The sequence below is a fragment of the Leucoraja erinacea genome, chromosome 1, assembly GCF_028641065.1.
Source record: "Leucoraja erinacea ecotype New England chromosome 1, Leri_hhj_1, whole genome shotgun sequence".
Taxonomy (NCBI): domain Eukaryota; kingdom Metazoa; phylum Chordata; class Chondrichthyes; order Rajiformes; family Rajidae; genus Leucoraja; species Leucoraja erinaceus.
The window spans coordinates 168,012,750-168,030,512 of NC_073377.1; the positions used below are offsets into that span (position 1 = coordinate 168,012,750).

Consider the following 17,763-nt stretch of genomic DNA (forward strand, 5'->3'; position numbering starts at 1 on the left):
CAGCATGCGACTCCATGCGGCGAGCGCGACCTAACGTGGTCGCTTGAGCCGTACGGCCTCGCGGGGCCGGTCCCACTTCGATCGGGCGGAGCCTTATGGAGTTGTGCGGAGCTTTTCCCGACATCCCGGCTCCGAAAAACTGACCGTGTTCAAAACATCCGCGCGGCAACGGCCAGCCGGCCCGCAGCTGCCTCGACACCGTACACACCGCCTCAACACCGTACATGCACCGCCTCGATGGGTGTGCGCAGCGCCTCAACGCCGGATGCAGCGAACTTCCCGCGCTCGAAATTCATGTCACTCACTCGACCTCCGCGCGGCCCCCGCTTCCGGTTTGGTCGCGCTTGCCGCATGCAGGCGCATGCTCGTGGGACCGGCCCTTAAAACTTGAGCTGCCATGGACAAAGCCATGCTGATTGTCCCTATTTAAATAAATCTTATCCCGAAGAATCTTCTCCAAAAACTTCCCTGCCGCTGATGTGAGGCTCACCATCGGTTAGTTTAGTTTAGTTTAGTTTAGAGATACAGCGTGGAAACGGGTCCTACAGCCCACTGAGATGCAACCAACCAGTGGTCTCGCACACTAACACTATCCTACACACACTAGCGACAATTTACAATTTTACCAGGCCAATTAGCCTACAAAACTGTGAACGGAGCACCTGGACAAAACCCACTCGGGTTACGGGGAGAACGTACAAACTCCACAGAGACAGCACCCAGATTCAGGGTCAAACCCGGGTCTATAGCGCTGGACAGCAGCAACTCTACCACTGCGCCACCATGCCACAATAAATTACTTTAACCTATTGCCATGTGTACTGAGGATACAGTGAGAAGCTTGTTGTTGTATGCTATCCCATCAGCAGAAAGACTATACATGATTACAATCAAATCGTCCAGTTTACAGATACAGGACTAAGGGAATAATGTTTAGTGCAAGATAAAGTCCAGTAAAGTCAGTTTAAAAGTAATCTGAGTGTCTCCAATGAGGTAGATGGCAGGTCAGGATCGCTCTCTAGTTGGTGATAGAATGGGTCAGTTGCCTGATAACAGCTGGGAAGAAACTGCCCTTGAATCTGGAGGTGTGCGTTTTCACATTTCTGTACCTCTTACCTGAGGGGAAAGGGGTGAAGTGGGAGTGGCCCTAGTGAGACTCATCCTCAATGCTGCTGCTAGCCTTGTGGAGTACAAATGGAGTCAATGGACGGGAGGTTGGTTTGTGCGATGGTTTGGGCTGCGTCCACAATTCTCTGCTATTTCTTGTGGTCTTGGATGGAGCTGTTCCCAAACCCAGCTGCGATGCATCCCTGTTTCCTGAATTATCTCTACTCATCTCCTTAAACAAAGGAACAACATTGATCACTCTCCTATCCTCCAGGACCTCATCTGTGGTGAGAGAGAATACAAGGGATCTTGGTCAAGACTCCTGCAATCTCCTCTCTTGGATCCCTCAAAAACCTGGAATAGATCCCATCAGGCCCCAGGATATATCTACCTTAATGTTTTTTAAAGACCTTGATCTCAAACTGCCCAAGCATATTAGTGTACTCCACATTGGTCTCCTTGTCCTCCATGTCCTTCTCCTTAGTGAGTACATGCAAAGTTCTAGTTCCAAGCATAAATTCTTTCCATTATATGGGGAACCATGTTGGGGAAGTCCAGGACAAGGGGTCACAGCTTAAGGATAAAGGGGAAATACTTTAAAACCGAGATGAGGAGAACTTTTTTCACACAGAGAGTGGTGAATCTCTGGAACTCTCTGCCACAGAGGGTAGTTGAGGCCACAGTTCATTGGCTATATTTAAGAGGGAGTTAGATGTGGCCCTTGTGGCTAAAGGGATCAGAGGGTATGGAGAGAGGCAGGTACGGGATACTGAGTTGGATGATCAGCCATGATCATATTGAATGGCGGTGCAGGCTCGAAGGGCCGAATGGCCTACTCCTGCACCTATTTTCTATGTTTCTATGTTTCTATGTTTCTATACTTCTTCCTAATTATCCTCTTGTTTATAATATACGTGTAAAAATCCCTGGGATTTTCTTTAATCTGGTTTGCCAATGCCATTTCTCAGCCTCTTTTAGTCCTTGTAATTGTCACCATTTCTCCTACTCTCTCTCTTTTTTTGTTATTTTTTATTTTATTTTTATTTTTTATAGAGCACTTTAAAAACAACCACTGTTGCAACAAAGTGCTGTACATGAATGATTATTACACCACAATAAAAACATTAAAAGAGATAGTTAAAAACAATAAAATTAAAAACATTAAAAGCACTAAAACAGGAGGACAGTCTCAAGCATGGTCAAAAGCCAAGGAATATAAATGTGTTTTAATACTGGGTTTGAAGATGGACAGTGAGGGGGCCTGTCTGATGTGCAACGGCAGGGTGTTCCAGAGTGCCGGAGCAGCAACAGAGAAGGCTCAATCCCCTCTGAGCTTCCGCTTAGACCTCGGTACCTCCAGGAGCAGCTGACCAGCTGACCTGAGGGACCGGGCAGGAGCGTATGGATGGAGCAGCTCAGAGAGGTAAGGTGGGGCGAGCCTATTTAGAGATTTAAAAACAAATAAAATAATTTAAAAATGAACTCGATTAAAGTGCACCGGGAGCCAGTGTAGGGAGGCCAGAATTGGCGATATGTGCTCCCTCTTTCGAGTCCCGGTTAAAAGGCGAGCAGCAACAGTTTGAACCAACTGGAGACGAGCAACTCCAAAATAGAGTGCGTGTGCTCTTCTTTAAAGATCCTGTCTGATTTAATCTTCTTAAACCTTATAAATGCTTTCTTTTCCTTTTTGACCAAATTTAGAATGTCTCTGATCACCCAAGGTTCCCGTACATTGCCATTCGTATCCGTCCTCCTTTACTGGAACATGCTGCTCCTGAATTCTGATTTAGCTGGTCTTTAACAACTCCCATAGAACAGATGTGGACTTACCCAATATCAGCTGCATCCAATTTACTCTCATTTGCTCCTGCGTAATAATGTGATATGTAACAGAGTACATTTCCCCAACCCGACCTACCGGCATTCTTCCAAAAATGCTCTTCCACTGAAACACTAGTCTTATAGCCTGGCTGCTTCCCCAATATAAGGTCTTGTTGGCTCTTCCTCTAGTTTGGACCATTGACATACTGTTTTAAGAAGCCCTCCTGCATACAGACCTGACAAATTCTGCCCCTCTAAGCCTTTTGCATTAAGGAAGTCCTAATCAATGTTGGGGAATCAAAGTCATGAATCCTGTTGGTTATACATCTTTCCTTCCGGCTTCATATCTGTTCCTTTATCTCCCGCTGGCTAATGGTTGGCTGATCATATCATTCCATTAGAGTGATTGCTTGTTCTTTATTTTTGAGTTCCAGCCATATTGCTTCAATGGATGAACTCTCCAATCTATCCACTGTGTTCCCGATGTTGGGGAAGTCCAGGACAAGGGGTCACACAGTTTAAGGATAAGGGGGAAGTCTTTTAGGACTGAGATGAGGAAAACATTTTTCACACAGAGAGTGGTGAATCTGTGGAATTCTCTGCCACAGTAGGTAGTTGAGGCCACAGTTCATTGACTATATTTAAGAGGGAGTTAGATGTGGCCCTTGTTGCTAAAGATATCAAGGGTATGGAGAAAAGGCAGGTACAGGATACTGAGTTTGGATGATCAGCATTGATCATATTGAATGGCGGTGCAGGCTCGAAGGGCCGAATGGCCTACTCCTGCACCTACTTTCTATGTTTCTATGTTTTGCATTAAGGAAGTCCTAATCAATGTTGGGGAATCAAAGTCATAATTCCTGTTGGTTATACATCTTTCCTTCCAGCTTCATATCTGTTCCTTTATCTCCCGCTGGCTAATGGTTCTTATCCTATCATTCCATTAGAGTGATTGCATCTTCCTTATTTTTGAGCATTAGGCATATTCCTTCAATGGATGAATCCTCCAATCTATCTACTGTGTTGATCAGATATCTTTTATTGTACTGTTGTCTCAAATCACTGTTTCTTGGAATTTCAGCACTTCAGACTTCTTTCATTTGAAAATTATTTGGTTAAGGGTGGCTCCCCCTGCTGTTTTTGGAACAACATTAAAAATAAGCAAAGGTACACAAAAATGCTGGAGAAACTCAGCGGGTGCAGCAGCATCTATGGAGCGAAGGTTTCCTTGCTGCTGCACCCGCTGAGTTTCTCCAGCATTTTTGTGTACCTTCCATTTTCCAGCACCTTCTTGAACACTTACAAAATAAGCAAAACTGCTGGAGGAAGTCGGCAGGTTCTACACCATCTGTACAGGGAAGTGGACAGACAAGGTTTTTGAGTCAGGAGATCCTTTTTCAAGATTGGTTCAGGGTGCAGGCAACTGGTGGAGAGAGGCGAGGAAAGTGCTGGGAATCCATACGTGTATGCAAGTAACTAGTTGCTGGTCCACATCTGATTTCACTGATGTAGAGAAGACCACGTCACTGAATGCAATCAACAAGAGGATTCATCTGCTAATCAAGATTCAAGATTCAAGAGAGTTTATTGTCCCAGATAGGACAATGCAATTCTTGCTTTGCTGCAGCACAACAGAATATAGAAGGCATGAATACAGAACAGATCAGTGTGTCCATATACCATTGCATAAATATATACACACATGAACAAATAAAATAGATAAAATGCAAATAAACTGATAATGGGCTATTAATGTTCAGAGTTTTGTCCGAGCCAAGTTTAATAGCCTGATGGCTGTGGGGAAGTAGCTATTCCTGAACCTGGACGTTGCAGTCTTCAGGCCCCTGTACCTTCTACCTGAAGGTAGCAGGGAGATGAGTGTGTGGCCAGGATGGTGTGGGTCTTTGATGATACTGCCAGCCTTTTTGAGGCAGCGACTGCGATAAATCCCCTTGATGGAAGGAAGGTCAGAGCCGATGATGGACTGGGCAGTGTTTACTACTTTTTGTAGTCTCTTCCTCTCCAGGGGCTCAAGTTGCCGAACCAAGCCACGATGCAACCGGTCAGCATGCTCTCGACTGTGCACCTGTAGAAGTTAGAGAGAGTCCTCCTTGACAAACCGACTCTCCGACCAGCCACATCTTCTCTGGATCTACCTTTCACTTGCCAGCTCTTGCCCCCCTTCTTTCAACCAGCTATCTCCCATCTACTCCAGACATGATGGAGGGCCCTAGCCCGGAATATCTGTCCATTTCCCTCTATAGATGCTGCCTTAACCACTGAGCTCCTCCAGTGGTCTGTGTTAGTTTGGTCAAGATTCCAACATCTCTATATTACAACAGTACACATAATCGAGTTCCGTTCCGCAAATCTTGTCCATTCACTGCTCTTTACTATCAATACTTGTTGAATATGTTCCAAACATGAATTTAGATTGTTGGGCAACAATTATTTTAACCGTGTGTTAAATTCCCTTACTGTTTGTAACATTGGAAACATTTGTAACATTGGACTAACTTTACTGAACCATTTTACTGTTGTGTGGTTGGTGTCTTTTTTAAAATTGCTGTTTTTTTTCCCTCCCACAAATATGTAACATGTGAATATATGATTCTGTTCCATTCTGTTTGTAGTTTGTTTGTTTTTGCACATATCGCGAGCATTGCTACTTTTCATTTCACTGCACATCTCATATGTGTATGTGACGAATAAACTTGACTCAAACCATCCGTTTTGTGGAAATGCTGCAGAAAACATTTATAATTTATACCATTAAGTCCATGTGGTAGCTGTAAGATCAAAAAACCTAATTTGGCAGCAAAATGCTCAACTTAGTGTGATTTGTCAATGAAGCATTTTTTTGATGCCAAATTCCAAAATTTTGAAAATGCCCAGAGGAGATAAGGGTGTTTGTTTTATTCTATGAGCAGAACCTAAAGAGTTAGATTGCAAGGATAGCTTCTCTAAACATGGAACATTTTCCCTTGCACTTAGGTCAAGTAGCGATTTAATCAAACTGCTTAAAATAATAAAATAACTTGGTGGAGTAGATAAATCTTAGCACTGAGATTAATTGATCTAATTGAGGAGGGCTTTGTGGCCCAAAGCTTCTTAAATCCAATGGGATAAGGCGAGTGGCAGTAGGGCATCTGACAATACATCATGGTAGACTTGTCCTGAAAACAGCCAACTTTCCTAGCTGTAAACCTTGCAGGGATTTTTAAGTTTTTTAAAAATGAATTAAACATTTTAATTATAAGCAAAACTAAAATCACTTAGAAACACATAAATAACAACATTAAATCAGTGAAATAATTAGGGAAGGAGCTAACTGCTTTTGCTAAATATTCACAACTCTACAATCCACATTGAAATCAAAGGTGTCTTGGATATTGTGTCAGGATCACTCACCTCAGCAAGATACCCGTCCACAGACTGTCTCCTCTGGTGTCCAGTAGTGATCTGGTATAATTAGGATTTCTGAATTGCAGTTTTGTGATTTCTGAATGTGAGAATGCATTTCTGAATTTGAGAATACGTTCCTGAAAGTGCTCTGTCTTCTTAAAAAAAAAGCCACCTCCTGTAGTTCTGGACCAATGTTCAAGAACAAAGGTCCCACTGTTAAAATTCCCACTCTTGTTATTTGGGAATGCTAAATAACTGAGTGGGAGTGGAGGTGGTGAAGCTTTGGAACTCTAACAAATGGAGAAGGTGAGACAACTAATAGTGAAATGAACACCCAATTGTTGGGTGAGATTGTATTTGAGTCAAAAGAAGGCAACAAGGTAGAGTCGAACTATTTACCTGGTATTCAATGGTCTTATCATCACCAAGTCCCTCATCAGGAACATTTGGGGGTCACCAAGTCAAGTCAAGTCAAGTCAAGTTTATTTGTCACATACACATACGAGATGTGCAGTGAAATGAAAGTGGCAATGCTCGCGGACTTTTGTGCAAAAGACAAACAACAAAACAACCAAACAAATTATAAACACAATCATAACACACATATTCTTTTACATAATAAATAATGGAAGGAAAAACGTTCAGTAGAGCTAGTCCCTGGTGAGATAGGCGTTTACAGTCCGAATTGCCTCTGGGAAGAAACTCCTTCTCAACCTCTCCGTTCTCACCGCATGGCAACGGATCAGAAATTCAATTTACTAGCACCATGACTACATGAGCAGGTCAGACACTTGGCATCCTCCTGTGAGTGATCCCACTAATGACACCTTTAAAGCCCTACACCATCACCAGCATAAGTCCACCACATAACCGAAAAGGCTTTACTTGTGTGAATGAGTGCAGCTCCAACAACTCAAGTAGCACAATATTATCCGGGCCAAAAGTGTACACATGATTGACTGGTCAGCGCAGACTCGTTGGGCCACGGGGTCTGTTTCTGCGCTGTATCTCTAAACTAAACTACAAAATCCCAACAGCAGACCAGCCTCGCCTGCCACTGAGCCACAAACTCACGTTCAAGTTCAAGTGAGTTTATTGTCATGTGTCCCTGATAGGACAATGACATTCTTGCTTTGCTTCAGCACAACAGAACACAGTAGGCATTGACTACAGAACAGATCAGTGTGTCCATATACCATAATATAAATATATACACACATGAATAAATAAACTGATAAAGTGCAAATACCAGATAACGGGCTATAAATGTTCAGAGTTTTGTCCGAGCCAGGTTTAATAGCCTGATGACTGTGGGGAAGTAGCTATTCCTGAACCTGGTCGTTGCAGTCTTCAGGCTCCTGTACCTTCTACCTGAAGGTAACGGGGAGATAGGTTTGTGGCCAGGATGGTGTGGGTCTTTGATGATGCTGCCAGCCTTTTAGAGGCAGCGACTGCGATAAATCCCCTCGATGGAAGGGAGCCGATCCAGAGAGGGGAGCCACCGAGCCCGGCCCTTGTCCCGGGAATCGAAGAGATACAAGATACAAGATAGATTTAATTGTCACGTGTGCCTGATGACACAGTGAAATGAATTCCCATACAGCCATACAATAAAAATCAACAGGACACAACACACTATAGGGTTTGACACAAAACATCCCCACACAGCAGAATCAAAGTTCCCCACTGTGTGGGAAGGCACCAAAGTCAGTCTCTTCCTCCACTATTCCCCGTGGTCAGGGCCTCCCCAAGCCCTCCGCAGTTGCCGCTACGGGCGGCCCGATGTTCAGGACCGCACGCCGGGGTGTTAAAGGTCTGACGTCGGGGCTGCGGGACGTCCTCAGCGGCGTGGACACCAGAGTCGGCCCCCTCCTACCAGAGTCGGCGGCTTCCAATGTCCGTAGGCCGTGCCGGGTGGAGACTGCTACTTTAGACCCCTCTGCAATGCGCCCCAGGACTCCTCGGTGTTGTTCAGCGCCGCCCACGTTGGAAGCTCTCTGCACCAGAGCTCCACGATGTTGGAGCAACGGCTCAACGCTCCGGAGCTCCAAACGGCGACCCAGGTCGGCATCGCCCGCTCCGCGGTGAATCCAGCGCTGCGCCGCCGCTGTAGCAGCCCTGGTCCGGTTCCCGGTCCCCGGCAGGAAAGGCCGCTCCGATCCAGCTGGTAGGCCGCGAGGTGGGGGGCGAGGACGCGACTCGGAGAAATAGTCGCGTCCCCGCCAGGAAGAGACTGGGAGATGGTTCCCCCCTTACCCTGCCCCCCTCCCCCACATAGAAAAGTTAAAGTTTTCCCCAACACAGACTTTAGACTAACTGAAAATAATAAAAAGACAGAAGTAACAGACAGGCTGTAGGTAGAGGCTGCTGCCAGTGCAGCGCCCCTAGTGAGCAGGACCTTCTGCACCCTCAAGATCGGCTGACGGAGGCACCCCGCCTGGGCTCGTGTCTGCAGAGGGCCTTGCAAGGGGAATGATGATGGTTCACAGAACAACCGGAATGGAGGTGGTGGCTGCAAGGGACCTTTGTGGCTAGTTGCAGCTCGGGCTGTGAAATGGAGCCAATATCTGGCGACTCCTACATACACACTCAATGGGCTTTTCTGTACATTCTTTACTAACTGGGGAATTGTATTTATGTTTGGAATAACCCCATACACCAGTATACACCAACATTTAACACACATTTAGAGAGATGCATGGATAGAATCCTTCTGCAGTTCTAGTGAGACCACACCTGGAGTATTGTCGACTGTTTCAGTCCCCTAATTTGAGGAAGGACATTCTTGCTATTGAGGGAGTGCAGCGTAGGTTTACGAGGTTAATTCCCGGGATGGCGGGACTGTCATATGCTGAGAGAATGGAGCAGCTGGGCTTGTACACTCTGGAGTTTAGAAGGATGAGAGGGGATCTCATTGAAACATACAAGAATGTTATGGGCTTGGACACACTAGAGGCAGGAAACATGTTCCCGATGTTGGGGGAGTCCAGAACCAGGGGCCACAGTTTAAGAATAAGGAGTAATATGTTGTTAAATTGGAAAGGGTGCAGAGAAGGTTGACAAGGATGTTGACAGGACTCGAGGGCCCCATTATAGAGAAAGGTTGTGCAGGCTAGGACTTTATTCTTTGGAGAGCAGGATGTAGAGGTATATAAGACCACGAGGGGAATACAGTATATAGCGTATATACAGTAGATAGCGGTTTGCAGGGATATGGGCCAACCGCAGGCAGGTGGGACTAGTGTAGCTGGGATATGTTGGCCGGACAAGTTTTCACGCTGTATCACTCTGTGACTGCATCAATCCCCTAAAGATTATATCACCCTTCCAGCAGCAACAGTTATTACTGAGGATATCAACTGAAAATGCACTGCCCTTCCCCAGACTATTCCAACTGCACGTCCCCAACTGTAACCTCTAGTACCAAGTAGGACAAGAGCAGCAGGTGCATCGGACCATCATCACCTGCAACTTCCCCTCTAAGTCACACAGCTTTCAGACTTGGAAATATATTACTGTTTTTTTCCATTTACCTTTTTTGGGATTTAACCCTTGGCAACAGAGGTGAGAGGACTTTCACCCGACCAACTGCCCCCATTCAAGAAGATTGCCTACCTTCTTGACCTTTTGGACTCAAATAAGGATGTGTTCACTTCAGACTCTCTCCCCACTTGCCTTTGACTACATTCTCATAATGTGCAGGGAGGGGAAATAAATGGCACCTTATGCAAGTGCAGCAGGCAGTAAAGAAAGCGAATGGTATGTTAGCTTTCATTGCAAAAGGATTTGATTATAGGAGCAGGGAGGTTCTACTGCAGTTGTACGGGGTCTTGGTGAGACCACACCTGGAGTATTGCGTACAGTTTTGGTCTCCAAATCTGAGGAAGGACATTATTGCCATAGAGGGAGTGCAGAGACGGTTCACCAGACTGATTCCTGGGATGTCTGGACTGTCTTATGAAGAAAGACTGGATAGACTTGGTTTATACTCTAGAATTTAGGAGATTGAGAGGGGATCTGATAGAAACTTACAAAATTCTTAAGGGGTTGGACAGGCTAGATGCAGGAAGATTGTTCCCGATGTTAGGGAAGTCCAGGACAAGGGGTCACAGCTTAAGGATAAGGGGGAAATCCTTTAAAACCGAGATGAGAAGAACTTTCTGGAACTCTCTGCCACAGAGGGTAGTTGAGGCCAGTTCATTGGCTATATTTAAGAGGGAGTTAGATGTGGCCCTTGTGGCTAAGGGGATCAGGGGGTATGGAGAGAAGGCAGGTACGGGATATTGAGTTGGATGATCAGCCATGATCATATTGAATGGCGGTGCAGGCTCGAAGGGCCGAATGGCCTACTCCTGCACCTAATTTCTATGTTTCTATGTTTCAATAATGCCCAGGTCTGCAAATTGAAATAGAAGGTGGAGTTGTACTGTAGATCTATTATGACCCAACAAGCATAAAACGTTACAACAATTGAATGGTCCACCTACCATCCAATGTTTCACATTTATAAATGAACGTCAAACCACAATTTCAATTAGGACGAATTCCAGCTGATCAACTATCAAGCTTTAGATTGATTACCTTAAATGGTTCTCAATCCATATTGATGAGTCAAAATTCAATAGTGTTGATTTAACCAGCGCACATCAAATTCCAAAATCAAAACCCTACTTATTTTTTCCTCTTAAGTACAAAGCTTTTGGCAAAAGAAAGCCTTTTTCCGATCAGGTAGCTGCAATTGCCTTCATTCTTTTTTCCAAAAAAAACATTTCGGAATCCCTTGTGTGGCTTCCATTACGTTTCTGAGAATTGAGACCGATCTCATGATTGATGCCTTGTACATGGTGGAAAGGCCTTTGGGCAGTAGGATGGGCTTCATAATCATTGCATGTTGGGACTGGACTGGTTCTTCAAGAATGTTGCTCTGTAAGGTAGAGAAATTGTAGGCTTTGGAAAATTGTTGGGTCAAGGCCTCTGGCAGTCGGTCAAACCCATTGTCAGCCGGCGATTAGATTGTATGTGTGTCTCCTTTGGGCAAGGGAGTTGCAGAGGAAGGCAGATGAGATTTGGAACTTATCTTAGCAGGATCAGTCTGACGCAGACCTAGTAAACACACAGTTCTTTAGTGCCTAAAATTGCAATTCCTCAAACAAAATGATGCAATTCATCTTGCAGATCTCCAAAAGCTGCATTGATTCAGATTCAGATTCAATTTTAATTGTCATTGTCAGTGTACAGTACAGAGACAACGAAATGCATTTAGCATCTCCCTGGAAGAGCGACATAGCAAACGATTTGAATAAATAATAATAAGTGTCCTGGGGGGGGGGGGGGTGGTGATTGGCAGTCACCGAGGTACGTTGTTGAGTAGAGTGACAGCCGCCGGAAAGAAGCTGTTCCTCGACCTGCTGGTTCAGCAACGGAGAGACCTGTAGCGCCTCCCGGGTGGTAGGAGGGTAAACAGTCCATGGTTGGGGTGAGAGCAGTCCTTGGCGATGCTGAGCGCCCTCCGCAGACAGCGCTTGTCATGGGGAACTAACATTATTTTGATGTGCATCAGTCTTAAGAGTGTGGAAACATGCCCGACTTGCCCACATGACCTATCTACACTAGTCCCATGTGCTTGCATTTGGCCCATATCTAAATCCAAATTTAATTAGTTATTTATGTTACGACATCGGTTGGAAGCTGCATACCAAATCTCGTTGCACTTATGTGCAATGACAATAAAATATATTGTTATTATTTCCCTCTAAACCTGTCATATCCATGCACCCGTCTAAATCTTTCTTAAATGTTGCAACCGTCTTAACTACCTCCTCCGGCAGCTCGTTCCATACACCAGCCACCCTTTGCGTGTAAATGTTACCCTTCACGTTCCAATTAATACTTCCTTCCCTTCCCCCCCCCCCCCCCCCCACCTTAAAACCAAATGTCCTCTGATTCTCGATTCCCCATCTCTGGGCAAGAGACTCAGTTCGTCTAGCGATCTATTCCTTTCATGGATGTGTAGACATCTATAAGATCAGGGGTTGGACAGGCTAGATGCAGGAAGGGGTTGGACAGGCTAGATGCAGGAATATTGTTCCCGATGTTGGGGAAGTCCAGGACTAGGGGGTCACAGCTTAAGGATAAGGGGGAAATCCTTTAAAACCGAGATGTGGAGAACTTTTTTCACACAGAGAGTGGTGAATCTCTGGAACTCTCTGTCACAGAGGGTAGTTGAGGCCAGTTCATTGGCTATATTTAAGAGGGAGTTAGATGTGGCCCTTGTGGCCAAGGGGATCAGAGGGTATGGAGAGAAAGCAGGTACGGGATACTAACCATTTAACCATATAACAATTACAGCACGGAAACAGGCCATCTCGGCCCTACAAGTCCATGCCGAACAAATTTTTTTTTTCCCCTTAGTCCCACCTGCCTGCACTCATACCATAACCCTCCATTCCCTTCTCATCCATATGCCTATCCAATTTATTTTTAAATGATACCAACGAACCTGCCTCCACCACTTCCACTGGGAGCTCATTCCACACCGCTACCACTCTCTGCGTAAAGAAGTTTCCCCTCATATTACCCCTAAACTTCTGTCCCTTAATTCTGAAGTCATGTCCTCTTGTTTGAATCTTCCCTACTCTCAGTGGGAAAAGCTTATCCACATACTGAGTTGGATGATCAGCCATGATCATATTGAATGGCGATGCTGGCTCGAAGGGCCGAATGGCCTACTCCTGCACCTATTGTCTATGTTTCTATCAGACATTTAAGAGCTGTGAAGAATTGCTGGGTGACATTTTCAGTGAAAACCTGGAAATGGGCATAACTGTGTGCCAATGCATCCAGACTGCATATTGAACCACAGAACACAACACCAGTGAAATGAATTATATGGCACCGAATACACAATCTCAGATGACGAATGCATTCAATCAATGTCAGAGGCAACAATTTCAAAATAATTGACAGGATCACAACCCCAATTTGAAGGCATTTATCAGACAGATGAATGTGAGAGGCATGGATTGCAATTTCCTGTTTATGGCCAGTGCAATCCTTGTGTAAAGAGGCTTAAACATATCCCAGGCATGGACATGAATAGCCTACAACTTGGGGGGGAAAAAAAAAACTGAGTTCCAGTTTAGAGGCTCTGGGAAATAAATATATTGGTAAAATTAATTAACTGCAAATGAAACAAACCTTGAATGGTGTACAAAATTTATTAACAGGCAAATGTCTGGCTCCTGCAAACCCCCTCCAACCTTTAACATGCTTGGCTATGCTTTGACAACTAGTCACTGCCAGTCAGCACTTCTGGGTAATATATATATATATATATATATACTTCCATCCACAGCAACATTCAAGAAAGCCTCATCAAATTCACAATGATTCTAAATAAGCAGTGGGAAAAATCTTAAACATTTTTGTCCAAAATAGATTTGACCTTTTTAAATTGTGCCATACACTGGGCTCACTCATAGAAGAGAAGCCCAAATTAGCATTAGCTCTTATGTTCAAAAGTTAGTCCTTTCTTTTTATCCCCTGGAAAGGAAAATGCCCTAATGTAGCACCTTTTGTGAATGAAAAACACCGAAACGCAGTTTGAAACCTGTAAAAGGTAGACACAAAATGCTGGAGTAATCCACGTTTGGGGTCGAGACCTTTCACCCGTTCCTTCTCTCCAGAGATGCTGCCTGTCCCGCTGAGTTACTCCAGCATTTTGTGTCTACCTCCAATTTAAACCAGCACCTGCAGTTTGATCTCACACACTGAAAGCAATAAAGTTCTTTGTGAAGTACCACCGATGTTTAATGTAGGAAACATGGCAGCCAATTTGTGCATGGCGAGTTCTCACAAACAGAAATACAATAACCACATAGTCAATGTTAGTCATTAGTATAGAAGAACCTAAGAGCCTCCATCTGGCTTGAAATACAGCAGACTTCATGTTTCATCCGCAAGGTAGCACTTATGACACTGCTGCACACCCTCGATACATGGAGCATTAACCTTAGAATGTTTTAGTCAATGAGACTTGACACCCACAACTAACTCATTCAAATGTTGAGAGTTCTACCCATCGGACCACAATAGACCAAGAAATCTTATTTGATTCAATTCAAAACATATCATGACTTTTGGTTAATGTTTTGATTGTCAGTCGCCTTTCGCATGCAAGAAATATTTATCTATTTTCTCAGCCATTGTCTAGAAAGTATTTCTTTGCCCGGGGCAGTGCAAATGCAGAGACTCACTGAACAATGACAGTCGCTTTTGTCAGATGTCACACAAAACAAAGAACTGTCATGTCATTTGGCTGTTGCAATTATTAAGTTATTTTCCATTTACTCAGGCATTTAGGATTTACTGCAGTTATTAAACTTGTGCATTCTTGCTGCAGTCCACAGATTGGTATCATCACTAATTGAAGCAATAACAGCCTTTGCCCCATGATACCAATGTGTTACTCTGCGATTTCTGAAAATCAGGGACAAGCGAGAAAAGCGGAAAGCTTTGACTTGGGACACTGCTCAAAGTCTGGATACACCTTTCAGTGCAATTATATGTCAAACAAAATGAGTGAAGACTTGCCTCAAGGAGCAGTCTTATGCCCCTGTCCCACTTAGGAAACCTGAACGGAAACCTCTGGAGACTTTGCGCCCCAACTCAAGGTTTCCGTGAGGTTCCCGGAGGTTGCAGAAGGTTGTGGAAGCAGGTAGGGAGACTGACAAAAACCTCTGGGAACCGTACGGAAACCTTGGGTGGGGCACAAAGTCTCCAGAAGTTTCCGTTCAGGTTTCCTAAGTGGGACAGGGACATGACGAGACCATGGGCTTCAACAAAAACATACCAAGTAGTTCTGCTATAGTGTCCAATCGCTGTGATACAAAAAGAATGTTTGTGAAAAAGATATACATTACAAAAAGGGCTACAGAAAACAAGCTATCAGAGTCATTTAAAAATGTTAAAGAAAAATCCATTCATAATTATGGAAAAGCATTGTTGCATCAGTGTTTAATATTAGATATTAAATAAAGGCAATTGCCAAAATGATTCTCAGCATTCATTGATCATTGCTACACCCTGAATATGGTTGAGGGAAGAAAAAGATCATATGCAAAATAGGACTTGAATCTTTTTTAATTTCATATCCTAAAGCATAGCAGTGCACTTCTAAAGTAAAAAAATCAATAATTTAGTGAAAACTTGTTACTGAATAAAATCCAACATCGTTCCAGTATTGTTGTTTTGCTGATCACATGGTCTACTTTTGCGCTATATATTTAAATATTTAATTATAAATATTGGGTTTTTTTCCCCCAACTCTTCTTAGCACAACGGTAGAACAATTCCCAACATAAGTTTGACAATGTTTTGAATTATTCAGGAGTTTAAAACCGCTGCAGCACCCATGAACAAACACTGGAAAACACTTTCATTACTTGCTTATATTTCGTGTGGATGTGCAATACAGCTCAGATCTCTTCAAGTGATGGCAGGGGTTTCTTAGAAACTTCAAAAAAGGTAAACAGTTTTACGATGTTAAGATACATCTGTGATAAACATATAAGTGACTCTTCTCCTCTCTCCCAAAGATGGTAGTTTAAAAAAAAATAGAACCTTCAGATTTTGGATTCTAAAATGCACCCGGTCTGTACAGATCCCAAGGCACACGCGAGCAAAGACAGAGATTTGGGCGTTGTAAAGGAACGTGGAGGGGTTGGACGAATGAATTGCAATCAAATCTATGATGTAATGCTCCCTGAAGTTGCAAGATGCTGTATGCACGGTAAAAATAAAAAAATATTAAAGAAATCCGATGCCAGAAATGTGGCAATTTACAAAATGACCATCTCCATACTTTGAATACATGAATTTGAAAAGTTCACTTGAAATGTATTTACAGCCATTATACAAATACACAATACAATTGCTGAATGCTTATTTACAAAAATCAATCTAAACATGCAAATATAGTTATGGTCAAATTTAGGAGCAAGGTTAAGAAACTGACAAACATTAAAAATTATTGCAATCGTGTATGTTTTCTCGCCTTTTCAACCCCAGGCTCCTCGAGCTGCTAAATTCATTTTTTTCCCCTCAATTGGGAAAAAACAAGCAGAACAGTTGGAAGCATCTTGAGACTTCATTGATATATATTCTGAGCCACAGAGTGACAGCGCCCGTGTCCTCCAATCATCAATGAGAGAGGGAGAAGTAGGGGAGGAAAGTTGGCCTTGTTGAAAGTTGATTCTCAGAAGACAAGACGGCTAATAGTATTAAAGCCTCCGCTTCCACCCCCACCACCTCCACTTGGGCCACAACTCCCTGGTGGGTCACTGTCATCAAAACTATGTGGGCGAAATGAACACGTAGAGGACGCCTGCAATGCTCTGGTACGAGCATTTAACTCTTGTTCCTGTGGAGAAAAAAAACAAATGTATTGATTGCAAATACATTAAAATCCCATGTTTCTGGAGCTGGATAGAAACACAGAAAATAGGTGTAGGAGTAGAGGCCATTCAGCCCTTCGAGCCTGCACCATTCGCCATTCAATATGAACATGGCTGATCCCAACCACCCCAACCATGGACTGTTTACCCTCCTACCATCTGGGAGGCGCTACAGGTCTCTCCGTTGCTGAACCAGCAGGTCGAGGAACAGCTTCTTTCCGGCGGCTGTCACTCTACTCAACAACGTACCTCTCTTAAACCATAGCCACATATTATTATTTACTGTGGCCTTCCAGGGAACTAAATGCATTTCCTCTGTGTACACTGCAAGACAATTAAAATTGAGATCTGATCATCCAACTCAGTATCCTGTACCTGCCTTCTCTCATACCCCCTGATCCCTTTAGCCACAAAGGATCTTCCCCTTATAGCCTTAAGCTGTGTGGCCTCCTACCTTCCTGGCAGAAATTCCACAGATTCACCACATCTCTGTGTGGAAAATGTTTTCCTCATCTAAGTCCTAAAAGATTTCCCCCTTATCCTTAAACTGTGACCCCTTGTTCTGGACTCACAAACCTTTCCTCACAAACATTGGATGTGGATCTAGTATGCTGAAAAGCTATAAACAAAAGTAAATCCAGTCTTTGTTGGGTGAGGCGGGACAGTCCTGACATCTCCAGGAATCAGTCTGGTGAACCGTCTCTGCACTTCCTTTCTATGGCAAATAATGTCCTTCACTCAGATAAGGGAGCTGTACTATAAAAAGTTAGATGTGGCCCTTGTGGCTAAGGGGATCAGAGGGTATGGAGAGAAGGCAGGTACGGGATACTGACGATTTTTGGATGATCAGCCATGATCATACCTGAATGGCGGTGCAGGCCGAAGGGCCGAATGGCCTCTACTCCGACTACAGACAGCACCTAATTCTATGTGAGGTTATATTTTGTCTCTGGAGCTGCATTTGCTGTATCTAAAG

General features: G+C 44.0%; 1 protein-coding gene across 3 annotated transcripts in view; it reads right to left on the reverse strand.

The window, feature by feature from the left end:
• Positions 1-13,531: 13,531 nt before the first annotated feature.
• usp38 (ubiquitin specific peptidase 38) overlaps positions 13,532-17,763 on the reverse strand; it is a 56,974-nt gene continuing 52,742 nt past the window's right edge. For all 3 annotated transcript variants that reach the window (XM_055647738.1, XM_055647722.1, XM_055647729.1), the window contains exon 11: positions 13,532-16,753. In XM_055647738.1, the coding sequence (XP_055503713.1) occupies positions 16,589-16,753 (165 nt within the window). In that variant the 3' untranslated portion in view covers positions 13,532-16,588. The remainder of the gene's footprint in view (positions 16,754-17,763) is intronic.